This window comes from Python bivittatus, unplaced genomic scaffold (assembly GCF_059951505.1).
Source record: "Python bivittatus isolate LINGU-HERP-01145 unplaced genomic scaffold, Pbiv_v1 ctg000180_np1212, whole genome shotgun sequence".
NCBI lineage: Eukaryota > Metazoa > Chordata > Lepidosauria > Squamata > Pythonidae > Python > Python bivittatus.
In genome coordinates, this window is record NW_028277047.1 from 5,494,232 (window position 1) to 5,508,416 (window position 14,185).

General features: G+C 45.3%; 1 protein-coding gene across 2 annotated transcripts in view; it reads left to right on the forward strand.

Moving 5' to 3' along the window:
- CAPN1 (calpain 1) overlaps positions 1-14,185 on the forward strand; it is a 31,699-nt gene that overhangs the window by 4,186 nt on the left and 13,328 nt on the right. Inside the window, exons 2-10 of one of the 2 annotated variants that reach the window (XM_015889756.3) lie at positions 1,752-1,826; positions 5,449-5,745; positions 9,019-9,088; positions 11,314-11,432; positions 11,956-12,089; positions 12,289-12,457; positions 12,766-12,849; positions 13,271-13,356; positions 14,075-14,149. In XM_015889756.3, the coding sequence (XP_015745242.1) occupies positions 5,479-5,745; positions 9,019-9,088; positions 11,314-11,432; positions 11,956-12,089; positions 12,289-12,457; positions 12,766-12,849; positions 13,271-13,356; positions 14,075-14,149 (1,004 nt within the window). In that variant the 5' untranslated portion in view covers positions 1,752-1,826; positions 5,449-5,478. The remainder of the gene's footprint in view (positions 1-1,751; positions 1,827-5,448; positions 5,746-9,018; positions 9,089-11,313; positions 11,433-11,955; positions 12,090-12,288; positions 12,458-12,765; positions 12,850-13,270; positions 13,357-14,074; positions 14,150-14,185) is intronic. The other variant, XM_088137410.1, reaches the window with a different exon arrangement.

The following is a 14,185-nucleotide window of genomic DNA, read 5'->3' on the forward strand; positions in this document are numbered from 1 at the left end:
GGGAATTCTGGGAGTTGAAGTCCCCCCATCTTCAAACTGTCAAGGTTGAGAAACACTGATCTTAACTATAACTGAATGTTCCTACTTTTAATTCTAGCACCTCTAGTTAAAAGGATCAGATAATGTACAGTGTTGCTTTACGCTTTGTAACAGTTGCTTTTGATGGTTGCAAAGCAAATTCTCCGCTTCCCGGTCACGTTTAAACTGGAAATGCTGAATTCAGTCAACGCTCTTCTTCCTGCCTCGCAGGTGTGCTGCAATGGAAGCGCAAAGGATTGTGGGTTTCCTGGTGCGTTCTAGGCCATGAATGCCAACTGAGCCGTAACATAATTAAACAAATCCATTTATTCTGCTTCATCTCTTGCTGGAGGTGTTTCAGCAGAGAGAGAAAGCAAAGCCATCAAGGTCAAATTCGGGAAGGTTAGTCTGGGTTAGCCCTGTTTTCAACCCCTTTCCCCCCTTAGGGAAAGGGAAAAAAAAAAGCAGATAAGCTCGTTGAAAGAAAGACTCCAGATCGGAGCGAATTAAAAAATAAAAAGTATATTCCACATTGGCAGTTTCAACTTTTTTAATTACAGGTGCCTCTGACTCTTTGGTTCAAGTTTTCAGGACAAGTTGGATGGCTTTAGAGCCACAGCTCGCCTGGATCAAACTTTCCCTGTTTTTGCAACAACAGGAAACGCTTTGTAAATACTGTGAGATTTGATTTGGTTAGGCCAAAGCTGAGTCAGGGGTTTAAATGTTGGTTTCCTTTGCAGCAATGCCCACCTAGGTCCCCACGAAGTGTTGATTAGTTTCTTGCATTTTTCTCGCCTTTTTCTGCTCCCACTCGAGCAAGTCTCAACCTATTCCTGAAGTGGGCGAGTCTGCCAGCTGTTTCTGGAGTGCCGAAGTTTGGGTTGATGGTATGATGAATCATCTTGTAAGACTTTGTCAGAGGCCTTCCCTGGAGGCATTCGTCATTGTTGTGGTGCAAAGGGAGAGGAAAAAGACTGGCCAGTCCTGTAGTTTGCAAATACGTACCTTTTTGCTCTAGTATGAAAATGATATCTTCTGTGCCGTCAGCAACTAAGCCCGTCTTTGCAAAGGTGTTTGCTTTAATTCCAGGTTTTGTTTGTTTTTTAAAAAGAAAGCTCTAACAACCTACAGGACTAGTAACTTTAAATTTCCACTGGGACAGAGATGGAGCTAATACTGCTATGCTGAGCTACAAGAAGTATCACTTCTTGAAGACCCCAAAGGACACCTACATTAGGACTGATTTTTTTAAAAAATCCTTGCTACGCATTTTTCCCCCCTCTCTTTCACCTTAATGTTGACCGCTGAAGATTCCTTGAAGTTCCCAAGATAGCAGGTAGATCGTAGCTGGAGGGGATGCAAAATAGAGCATTGTGATGCTCACCTGGCGTTTTCCTTTTGGGACTTCTGCCCACCCCATGAAAATTTACGCAGAGCTGCAAGGACATTTCCCTCGATGCCGTAAAGTTGGGCAAGTAACTTTTCATTGGCTGGGGTTTCATGTTTGATTCTTCTCCTTTGCACAGGGGGTGGCCAAGGACCATGATGATAGACAGGGGAAAGAGTGACATCACCAAAGGGGGCAATGATGAGATTTTCAGGTGTATTTCTCCCCATGGTCAAAAGTAAAATCTCCTTCCCGTTTGAGTTGACTCCGAATTACTTAGAGACGCATCCTTGTCATTCTCTTGGCAAGAGTAAGAAAGGTTTGCATTGTTTTCTTGTCTTCCTAGCTCAGCCTGGAGCCCTGGAATTTCCTGGTGGTGTTTAGCCAGCCCAACCTGCCTTAACTTTCTAGCTCAGCCAAGGTGAGTGTTAACCAAGTTTAACGCCTTGTTTCTTCTTCCGCTTTCACACCCATGCGCGATGTTAAAGTAGATGGGAAGGTACACAGCTGCTTCTCAGTGGTTTAGTGCCAACATTTGATGGGACCATTTCGGAGGCTTCTGAGAGCTTCTCCAAAGGGGTTTGTGTAATATCTCATGTAATTTGCCCACCCTTGCCAATCTTCCACACAGCTTCATCAATCATCAGCCCCTCTTTCTGATCTGACTGCTCCAGAACGTTGAATCTGATCTGATTGCGTTCAAAGAAAAATGGATTTGGATTCAATGTTCCAAAGAACTTCCTGGGAGTATGATATTCTTGATAGATGTGATGGAGGACTTGGATGAGGAGGTTCGAGGTCATGGGGAGAAGCATCTCCTCAGCCCACAGCCTGAGCGTGCGAAAGCAAAGAGGATGAGACTGGCACCACCCTAAGGAAGTGTTTAGTTGCAGACTTTGGGAGTTAGAGTTAGTCTGGCGAGATTCTGTCTAGCAGGTGCAAGCTAATAAAGTAACTGAACAATTCCAGAACCGTCCCGTGGGGTTTCTTGGGCTGAACCTGACGATAGCAGATCAGGCAAATACCTCTGTATTTCTTAGAAGGTGTTAGGTTAGATGGCCTTTGGAGAGCCCTTCCAGTGTTAGGATTTTGTAGGAGTAAATGCAAATAAAATCCTTTTTTAACATGTACTTATTTATTCATCATATTGACATTGCCGCCCATCTCCCAAAATGTGACTCTCAAAAAATGGCACAGCTCGGCCTGTATTTTGAGGGGGACAGTTTGTGTTGATATTCTCCTTTTTTAAAAATCTTTCTGCTGTCTTCCTATTTATTCTTGTTCTAATGTCAATTGCCAAGGTCTCTCAACAATTAATAGTTAAATGTGTTCCGAGGCACCTGAGCGGAGGCACCCACAATTTTCCAGACTTTTCCCAGTAGCCAAGAGGCCTAGTGATTTTATTTAAAATAGCTTGTTCTTCCAGGCCATTCCAGATCTGCCATCTGGGGTCTTTCCCCGGCCAAACGATGGAGGGATCCCGTTCAGTGCTGCAGAAGCAGGAATCCTCTGAGCATCTACAGAGAATGCTTTCTTCTCCTCCTGAACATACGCTACAAGGGTTCTGGATGCACGCAAAAGCTTCTCAGCCAGATTAAGAACTGGCAGGAAAATGATCTGCCTTGGCTTCCATTCAACAGGGGTGGCCATACAGGCCAGAATACAGAGAAAGAGAGTATCCCTGTGCTACCCTTTTGGGCTTCTGACGCCTGGGGACTGGAATGCCAAGGGTACAGCAGGTGGCATTCAACAAGTATTGAGAGAAACAAGAGCCAGCACGTTCCACCCTTGGCTTGAAAGACCGCTGGATCTGGGCTGTCCTAGTTCTGCTTCTTAAAAATTATAAATGCCTCAGCCTGGACCCAACTTCTTGTTTTTTGCATTTCAAAGCTGTGCCCTTATTTCTCTCTCCTCGGGTTTTCCCAGCCATTGTCCGTTCTTTGTAATCATGAGGGCCAGAAACTTGAAAGAAAGGAAGGAAATTCATTTCTTTGCCCAGTACTGCAAGACTGTTTTTTTTTCCCTTCCTCCATTCCTGTGGCATCTGCTTATTTCTTCACGGTCAGGACAATGGAGAAAGAGAGAAACTCCTTGGAAGGGCTTAAATCCAGCAAGCAAAATCCATTAGGCCTCTGATTTACTTGTGCAAGACTATCTTGCTGAATTTCAAGGTTTCTGACTTCCAGGGAAGTTCCAGGATCTTGAACGGAGGGCGTTCCTTATCCAAAACAGATGCTCCCTTCACTAATCTCTTCCAGACAAGCAGGCGCATTTAATACAGCAGCAGTGGCCATTCCGACACCCTAGTCCAATAGTTTTATCTTCACGCTGATGGATTATTTTCATCTGGTGGGTGGCTTTGCTGCACACTCAGCTAAGCAATTCTCTATCTGGTAATCCACATTTTTTTAATCCAATATTTCTGATTCCACTATCAGATTTCTTTCATGTCTGTCATTCCTTCATTAACATCCTTTAAACATAGTCTATTCCTAGAAGCAGACATTGTTCCTGATATTGTTGATAATGTGGCTACTAATTTCTGGCCCCATTCTTTGAAGATATCCTTTAATATTTCAAATGATATAGTATATTGTATTATTATTATTATTATTATTTATTTTATTTTTTTTGTCTGGAATTTGTAGTCCTCTCTAGTGTCCAATTTAAATCATAAGGTCTCTAATCTCCGTTACGACTTACAGCAGGCAAAATAATTCTGGTTCCCACGAAAAGCTGTTTATTTTATACAGCGAGTTCCAAAATCTTCTCGTAAAAGTTTCAATATTCCACATTTGGCTGGACCCTTAATTCATTTATAACTTGCTTGATTCAAAATCTTACTTAGCTTTTGGCCATTTATTTCAAATTCTTTTAAGTTCTTAAACTTATAGTTAATTTTTCTTTTGTTCAGACATGAAGACACTCACTCACCAGGCGGCTTTTCAAACATGTCTTTCCAAAGATCTCTGACAGCTTTAAGATAGTTGAAGAGGCAATTTCAAAAAGTGATTAGAAGTGAGCTTAGCAAACTTAGTGTCCTTTAAAACACTGATAATCGATCCCTTTGTCTCCTGGCATTTGGGGGACCACGAGGAGCAGCCATCCGGAGCATGTGTAGGTGATCTTCCACCTACTCCTTATCTGGAGAGGTTCTGAAGAACTGGTCTACTCACCGGTTCTTTGGTCTTTGCCATAGTCATTGTCTCCGCTCTCTACGGAGACATGTTCAGCTCACCATGCCTCCACTGGATTCTCCAAATTCTGAAGAGCACTAACTTTGGCATGCTCCAGTGCTCTCCCATGATGGTTTTGGAGGGCCGATATAAAAAAGTTCCTTAGAAGATAAGGCCGTGCCTCTGTGGACAAGGAGCTATTGAAACTATTGCTCATGCCCTGTTATACTGTACCCTCTATAACAGTGTTTCTCAACCTTGGCAGCTTTAAGATGTGTGGACTCAACTCCCAGAATTCCCCAGCCAGGCTGGCTGGGGAATTCTGGGAGTTGAAGTCCACACATCTTAAAATTGCCAAGGTTGAGAAACACTGCTCTATAAGGATCCTAGGAGCCACCTCATAACTCCTTCCCTGTAAAAACACCCAGGAAATACTGATTTTTGTTTATATACAGTTGTTATCAGATTAATACAGTTTAGTTCCTTGAACATAGCCACATCCTGTTACACTGCCTGTAAAACACCCTTGACTGTCCGCCGATGAACCCGCAATCAATCCTAACATTCTTATCCTGTTTTGGGTTTTTATTCTTATTTTTATGTTTTATTTTCAACTCTGGTCTGTGACCATAATAAAGTCTATCATTTTTTTGTGCCTTATTTGTCTGGGACCTAATAAAACTGTCTTTGTTTTGGATACTCTGTGCAACTGCTGCTTTCCTTTTCTTTCCAGTAACCACGAGGACTAGAGGCTTGACATTATGTTTATAGATACCATACTGTACTGAACAATAGACAGTTTTCCTAGCTAGCTAGGAATAATAGCTAGTGTCTGGTTTAAGCCCTCTCCTCTCATATCTGTTTCAGGGAATTTGCTAACTTTGGTAATTGACCAACATGTCAGAAGAGGTCATCGTCCCGGTTTACTGCACCGGAGTGTCGGCTCAAGTCCAGAAGCAGCGGGCAAAAGATCTGGGTCTGGGGAAACATGAGAATGCAGTCAAGTATTTGGGTCAAGATTTTGAGAGGCTTCGGAACGAATGCATGCAGAGTGGGGCTCTCTTCAGGGACGAAACCTTCCCCGCCACAGCCTCTTCGCTGGGTTTCAAAGAACTGGGGCCAAATTCCTCCAAGACGTATGGCGTCAAGTGGAAACGGCCAACGGTGAGTCACAAGGGGCAAAACAAGACCTGCCGAAGGAGGATTTTCAGGGCAGACAGAAATTCATCGGGAGAATCTGAGTCTTTTTCTTCCTAATCAAATTCCTCATCCTCGATAACACTGTAAAGTGGGTGGTCAGTCCTGGTTTTTGCCTGTTTAGGGCTGCATTAACTCATACAGTGGGGCAAAAAAGTATTTAGTCAGCCACCAATTGTGCCAGTTCTCCCACTTAAAAAGATGAGAGAGGCCTGTAATTTTCATCATAGGTATACCTCAACTATGAGAGACAAAATGGGGGGGGAAATCCAGAAAATCACATTGTCTGATTTTTAAAGAATTTATTTGCAAATCATGGTGGAAAATAAGTATTTGGTCACCTACAAACAAGCAAGATGTCTGGCTCTCACAGACCTGTAACTACTTCTTTAAGAGGCTCCTCTGTCCTCCACTCGTTACCTGTAGTAATGGCACCTGTTTGACCTTGCTATCAGTATAAAAGACCCCTGTCCACAACCTCAGTCACACTCCAAACTCCATGATGGCCAAGACCAAAGAGCTGTCGAAGGACACCAGAAACAAAATTGTAGACCTGCACCAGGCTGGGAAGACTGAATCTGCAATAGGCAAGCAGCTTGGTGTGAAGAAATCAACTGTGGGAGCAATAATTAGAAAATGGAAGACATATAAGACCACTGATAATCTCCCTCGATCTGGGGCTCCACGCAAGATCTCACCCTGTGGGGTCAAAATGATCACAAGAATGATGAGCAAAAATCCCAGAACCACACGGGGGGACCTAGCGAATGACCTGCAGAGAGCTGGGACCAAAGTAACAAAGGGTAATACACTACGCCGCCAGGGACTCAAATCCCGCAGTGCCAGACGTGTCCCCCTGCTTAAGCCAGTACATGTCCGGGCCCGTCTGAAGTTTGCTAGAGAGCATTTGGATGATCCAGAAGAGGATTGGGAGAATGTCATATGGTCAGATGAAACCAAAGTAGAACGTTTTGGTCTAAACTCAACTCGTCGTGTTTGGAGGAGAGAGAATGCTGAGTTGCATCCAAAGAACACCATACCTACTGTGAAGCATGGGGGTGGAAACATCATGCTTTGGGGCTGTTTTTCTGCAAAGGGACCAGGACGACTGATCCGTGTAAAGGAAAGAATGAATGGAGCCATGTATCGTGAGATTTTGAGTGAACACCTCCTTCCATCAGCAAGGGCATTGAACATGAAACGTGGCTGGGTCTTTCAGCATGACAATGATCCCAAACACACCGCCCGGGCAACGAAGGAGTGGCTTTGTAAGAAGCATTTCAAGGTCCTGGAGTGGCCTAGCCCGTCTCCAGATCTCAACCCCATGGAAAACCTTTGGAGGGAGTTGAAAGTCCGTGTTGCCCAGCGACAGCCCCAAAACATCACTGCTCTAGAGGAGATCTGCATGGAGGAATGGGCCAAAATACCAGCAACAGTGTGTGAAAACCTTGTGAAGACTTACAGAAAACGTTTGACCTCTGTCATTGCCAACAAAGGATATATAACAAAGTATTGAGATGAACTTTTGATATTGACCAAATACTTCTTTTCCACCATGATTTGCAAATAAATTCTTTAAAAATCAGACAATGTGATTTTCTGGATTTTTTTCCCCATTTTGTCTCTCATAGTTGAGGTATACCTATGATGAAAATTACAGGCCTCTCTCATCTTTTTAAGTGGGAGAACGTGCACAATTGGTGGCTGACTAAATACTTTTTTGCCCCACTGTATGTAACCTTTGGGGAGAATTGCATGTCACTTGTGGGTGGGGCTTAAGGGGTGCGGTGGGCAGGGATCTGCCAAAAGTGGGTGTGGCCACCTATTCTCTTCCTGGGACCCCCTTTCACTTCCATCTTTCTCATTCCAGACCCTCTAAATCTCTCCTTGCACTACAGAATAAGATAGGATATCCTCAGAAATTTGGCCCACTTGCAGATTAAGGGCTGCTCATTGCCAACACCTCCTCCTCAAAATGTACAGACAGTGGTTGAAATTTCCCTAACCGGTGTGCCTGTTTGAAGACCCCAGAAAACCCAATATTTCCTTGATGCAAAATTTTACATTCTTAAAGGTAGAAGGTCTGATGCAAAAGATCTCCCTTGCAGGGTTGTTGTGTGAAGAGTGAATCAGCTCATTTGCTTTATCTGGTCTGTCTTCACCACCATCCCTGTATTCTCTGTTGTGTCTGGCAGAATTCTTCTAGATTTCAGGCCAAATGGTCTCCCCATTTTTCGTCCTGTTGGGAGGGGCTGGGAATTGAACCTAGAACCTCTCAGCATCCTGGGCAACTGTGGAATTGCAGTCAGTTCTGATCATCACAAGTTTAAAAGATACTCTAGAAGCTTGAGAAAGATAGCCCAAATGATCACAGGGCTGGAGCAATTTTCTTTCAGGGAAGGATGATAGCAGCTGGGTCTCTCGAGATGGGGACAAGGGTAAGGAGAACCATGCTAGACATCTGAAAAATCAAGCATGGCATTAGGTCACAGAGAGAGAGAAGGAAGTCCCCCCCCCACCTTGTTTCACAGTGTTAAAACTCCAAACCTATTAAAGCTAAACTCTGAGATTCAGGACCAACTGAAACAAATAACTTTTTACCCAGTGCATCGTTACATAGTTGTGATCAGGACTACCAGGTTGGATACAGGTGGTCCTCGCTTAATGACCGTTCGTTTAACACTGGTGGTTATGGTTCAGTTCAATGGTTCAAAGTTATGGCGGCCTTGGAAAAAGTTACTTATGATCTGTGCTTACGACCATCGCACCCCCCCTCCGTGGTCATGTGATCGTGATTTGCAACTTTTTTATGACAGTCGTTAAGCAAATCATGTGGTGGTTAAGCGAATTCCGACAAAAAACATCCATTGGGGACACTGGATTTGCTTAATGACCATCATAAAAATGGTCATAACATTGGGTCCACTCATGTACTGACTCGCTTAACAACCAATTTTATGGTGCCTATTGTGGTTGTTATGAGAGGATTACCTATAGTTTGAAAAGGTTCAGGGAGGATAAGCCTATCTGAAAGCTATAAATACTGATGGCTGTTGATGAACTCTTGAATCATGGATAGGAGATCAACTGCTGGGGTGGGTTCGGGAGCTCCTTCCGTGCATCCAGTTGACCCCTGTGGGAGGGGGCGAAGATGGGTCAGCTTTAGGCTCTGCCGATGTTCTTAGGTGCTTCCGCCATTTACCAGCATGAGACACCCCCTTGTCTATTTGGATCTTTCAGGAAATGTGCCACAACCCACTTTTCATCATAGATGGAGCCACACGTACCGACGTCTGCCAAGGTGCTCTGGGTGAGTGATGAGGTCTGCAGCCATGTGGGTTTTCCCATCCCTGGTTCCCTTTTCATCTTTTTCCAGCCTGTTGGGAGCTGAACAGATATTGGAGGAATAGTCCAGCAGGAGGAATCATGTTCATCCCCTGGAGCAAAGAAAGGGAGTCTTTTAAACCAGGGAGAGCCATCAGGGGCCCCTGGACCTTGGGGGCCCTTGCCAAGGCCTTGCGTATGGCCCCCTTCCAAAAGCATACCTGAATTTGAATATTGAACCTGATCGAAAGGGAATGGATTAAACCCATCCTGATTCAGCATCAAGTTAAATTTATTTTTTTTTAAAGTTGATTTTTAAAAAAAATACAGGTCTCCCCTATAGCTTTGCCTTGTTTTGCCCCTTTGGGGTAGGGTACCCTCTTCCTTCACAAGCCCCAGCTGGAAATATTTGGGGCACCCCTGTTTTAAACTGTAAAGGAGTTGAATTTCTTTTCCAGTCTATAGCACAGTGTGTTCTCAACCTTGGCCACTTGAAGATGGGTGGACTTCAACTCCCAGAATTCCCCAGCCAGCATGGAAGAGGGAGAATCGAGTATTCTTTAGTGGTTCCAGGCTATCGTTCCCACCCTGGCTGGGAGTGAGAAAAAGCTTTGCTCCGGCGGAGAATGAAGGCCTTAGAACATGTTTTCCTTTGGGGATACTGCGGGTGGATGATGAAATGCATTGAAGCTCCCTGGCGCTGCACTCCACTTCCTTTCTCTGCCGCGCGTCCACTGTGGTCAGTCTCAGAGTTTGGACACGTGCTCAGGAGAGAGATTCCCAACAGCTGCAGGAAATGCTCCTGACCTCCTGTTCTTGCTGCTTCCCCTGCTCTGGAAATGATCTGCTCAGCGCCTGCATGTAGCTGTCACCCCTCCCTGTGGCTGAAAGCCAACTTTGGGGCTAAGAAACAGGTTGGGGCTTGTGGTAATTCCAGTTTCGGAAACTATCACCCAGTTTAGCCTTCCGTTGTCACTCCTGACCGATTGCGGCCCTGCGAGATTGCACGCAAGGTGAAGGTTGCCTCTCGCCCCAACCCCGGGCTGCCTTAAGCCTAGTTTATCCAATAAGCCACGGCTGGCTGGGTTTATGCAGTTCGCAGAGTTGCCGGCACCGCCTTTCATAACGTCAGGATTGACGCTGGTGCAACAGGTTGTGCCAACAACAACAGATCAAATTTTTGCAGCCCAGAATTCGTAATGCAGATCAGCAGAAGCCCTCTGGGGTTTGGAGTTGATCCAGCCCTGCCTGGAAATGCCAGGAATTCGTGCTTCGGTGTACAAAAATTATGCCTTTTTATCTGATGGAGTCTTCTCTTAAAAAGAAGACTAAGAGGCCATTCCTGGTAGTCTGAAGAAGGCCTGGTTTAAACAAAAACTAGATTCATTCTGTTCTGGCATCGTCGAATATGTGAACTTCCTGGGTCTGGAGTAAGGGATTTTCCCAGCCTTACCTGCAAGGGCTGGCATGTAAAAGAGGTGGTTGACTAAGTAAGCTGTAGTGCTTCATCTCAAAACAAATCAAGATTCTAGTCTTCATGGTGTAAATAAGGATGTATGCCTTGGATGGTCAAACTGCTGCTCTGTATTGCCTACACCAGTGTTTCTCAACCTTGGCGACTTGAAGATGTGTGGACTTCAACGCCCAGAATTCCCCAGGCAGCATGTTGAAGTCCACACATCTTCAAGTTGCCAAGGTTGAGAAACACTGGCCTACACCAAGGATGGATCATTTTTTTCAGCCTGGGGGGATGCTTTGCACTCTGCCTGGGGGCTGCAGGAAGCATGGTTGACAACATAACCTCAGTGGGGTGAATGGGTCTGACACCTTTTTTTGCCAAATTTTGCCACTTCGAGGGGAGACTCTGTGGGCAAAAGCATTGACTTCAGCTTGAAACGAAAGCCACCCAGTTCAGTCCTGGATCCATCTTGAAAACAGGAAAAAGCCCAATTTGAGAAAGCGTAAGAGGTGTTCTAGGAGTTGTAGGTTTAAGATGCCCATCAACAGTCTAGAAATTTCAGCCCTGGGTCACCCCAGAGGGAGTTAATGATCATTTTTCAGAATTTCCCTGAGCCTCAGGCCTCATGATAGGTATCTAAGAAAGAAGATAAAAAAAAGAAGAAACTGTTTCTGCTATTTCATTTTTATGGACAGGAGGATGGATTTCTGTACAGCTGACTGAATGTTCTGGTGTTGTTTTCTCACTCCTAGGGGACTGTTGGCTTTTAGCTGCTATTGCCTCGCTCACACTGAACGACCCCCTCCTCCATCGCGTGGTCCCCCACGGGCAGAGCTTTCAGAACGGGTACGCTGGCATCTTCCACTTCCAGGTGAATAACCGTCCTGCCGTGGGATCCTTGGTCCAGGGGCCGCAGATTCATTTCCTCTCTCTTTTCGAAATGCAAGCGAGGGTGTGAGGTCGTCCAGGTCGGAAGCACACCCAGAAGTCCTAGCTCTATCTTTATTGTAAGGTTACATTAACAGAATCGTGCAAGTCTGGAAGTCTTTCTCCCCCCCTCCTCTTACTCTCTGGAAAACTAGGGAGGATCCCTTCTGATGCTTTCCACATCCCTTTTCCTTCAGTGGGCTGAGCTACCTTTTAGTTCTGTCTTGGGAGATCTTCTGTCTCCCAAGGCCATTCCCATATACCACTGAAAATTATCATTTGGAGGCTGCGGGAATCCATATTTACTATTGAGCGGAAGATGCTTAAAAAGACCAAGATAGTTTGTTTGGCATGGTTGCATAATGGTGGTTTCTTATCTCAGCCTTCCTTAACACAGCACTAGCTGTGTAAGTTTGACCATAAATTTAGGATTCTTGACTTCCTTTTGTCTTTTGTCCCGGGAATAGATTTGGCAGTTCGGGGAATGGATAGATGTGGTGGTGGACGATTTGCTCCCGACAAAAGATGGCAAGCTGGTGTTTGTACATTCAGCCGAAGGCAATGAGTTTTGGAGTGCCCTGCTTGAAAAAGCTTATGCTAAGTAAGTATCTTTTGTTTGATTTTTTTTTCAAGGGGAAAGCGTTTAAAAGTTGTCTTGGTTGTCAGAAGGCTTGGCTTTCCCCCACCTCTCCCAAGAATTGGCTTTTGGAGAACCGCTCAGTTTTCCCATCTGTGAAATGGGCAGAAACACTCTGCCGGATGGCCTGAAATTCAAACGACCCTGTGCTACCTCTCCCTAGGGTGAATGGCTGCTATGAAGCCCTGTCTGGAGGAAGCACTTCGGAAGGTTTTGAGGACTTTACAGGCGGTGTGACCGAGTGGTACGATCTCCGGAAGCCTCCCAACGATCTCTTTCAGATCATTTTGAAAGCCCTGGAGAGAGGATCTCTCTTGGGATGCTCCATTGACGTGAGTATATCTGGGATGTTATCCAGCCCTTGGTTACAGATGGGGAAGCTGTGGGTTGACTCCTGAGCCATTGGATCAGTGTTTCTCAACCTTGGCAGCTTGAAGATGTGTGGACTTCAACTCCCAGAACTCCCCAGCTGGGAGTTCTGGGAGTTGAAATCCACACATCTTCAAGTTGCCAAGGTTGAGAAACACTGCATTGGACACTTGCAAGATTATATAGCTCCATCCCGCCCCTTTATGGGCATTTAGAACCTGTAATGTAGGTTTTTTTCTTCTTCCCTTTTCCTTCCCACTTGGAATTCCAGATCACGAGTGCTTTTGACATGGAAGCTGTCACTTTCAAGAAGCTGGTGAAGGGCCATGCTTATTCAGTCACTGGAGCTGAGCAGGTGAGTTGTGGAACCTCCGTGTCAAATGCAAGGGGCTTTGCTGCCCAGGGCTTACACTCACAGCTCATGTGGGCGAAATCAAAGTGAGAAGTGAAGAATGCTGTGTCTTCCCCTTAAAGAAGGGATTGTTAACCGTTAAGAGAAAGAAAGACTTCCTCGGCACGCTGCGCAATGTCTTTCATGTGATCCCATCCCGCGTAGTACATTTTCTCAGCCATCACGTTGAGTTTATTCTTTGGCCCGGGGGACCACACCAGTGGGTTTTAGGGGTTGCATTCTGCACTCTGCACATTGCTGGTCTCTGGTTCGTGCATTGCGCGAATCTGGTTGGCGGTGGCGTGTTACACGAAACCACAATGAAGCCGGCTTAACGTAAACTCCTTGGAACTGGGGTCTGACGACAATCTCTGCGTTCCAACAGATCAGCTACCGAGGACAGCGGGTCAGCCTGATACGGGTACGAAACCCGTGGGGAGAGGTGGAATGGACAGGAGCTTGGAGTGACAGGTAAAATGGTGATGCTGGAGTTGCTGGACTACAACACCCAGCGTTCCTCATCATGTCGCTTATGGAAAGCCTGCAGTAGAGAGAGAAAAAATCACCAGGATGAAGAAGGCCTTATGCATGGTTGCCCCTGCGAGCCATGTGCTTCATTCATTTCCATAGGGCGATGTTCCTCAACCTTAGCAACTTTAAGATATGTGGACTTCAACTCCCAGAATTCCCCATGCTGGCTGGGGAATTCTGGGAATTGAAGTCCACATATCTTAAAGTTGCTAAGGTTGAAGAACATTGCCGTAGAGGTCCTCCAGTCTCAGCATTGATGGGAGAAAGGATAGACCAACTGACCACGTTTCAGTCAACAGCCTAAGTGGTTCTGTGTGGTCTCCCTACCTTTTCTCACAACAACCCTGGGCGTCACACCTAATGAATATTTTAATTAAGCTAGAATTTGAACCCAGCTCTCGGCAGTCTTAACAGTCTTCCCATTTAATCCCTATATCTAAACCCTTAAAAAAACAGATGAAATTTTGGTTCAGGGCTTGCTTCTTGAATGCCTGTTGGCTTACACAGTTCAAATTTTAGAAGCTTCGTTACGTAGATGAATGCACGCTCTGACCCCTCGCCATGGTCATTAACGAATGGGAGCCTGTGTAAAATCTCGTTTATTTCCTGATTGATTTAGCGTGCCTTTTAACAACTCCTCTTTTTTATTTTTTAACAGTTCTGGAGAGTGGAACGTGGTGGACCCAGCTGTCGGGCAGCAACTGAGAGTCAAAATGGAGGATGGGGAATTTTGGTAGGCCTGTCTTACCTGAGTCACAGCAGAAGGAAG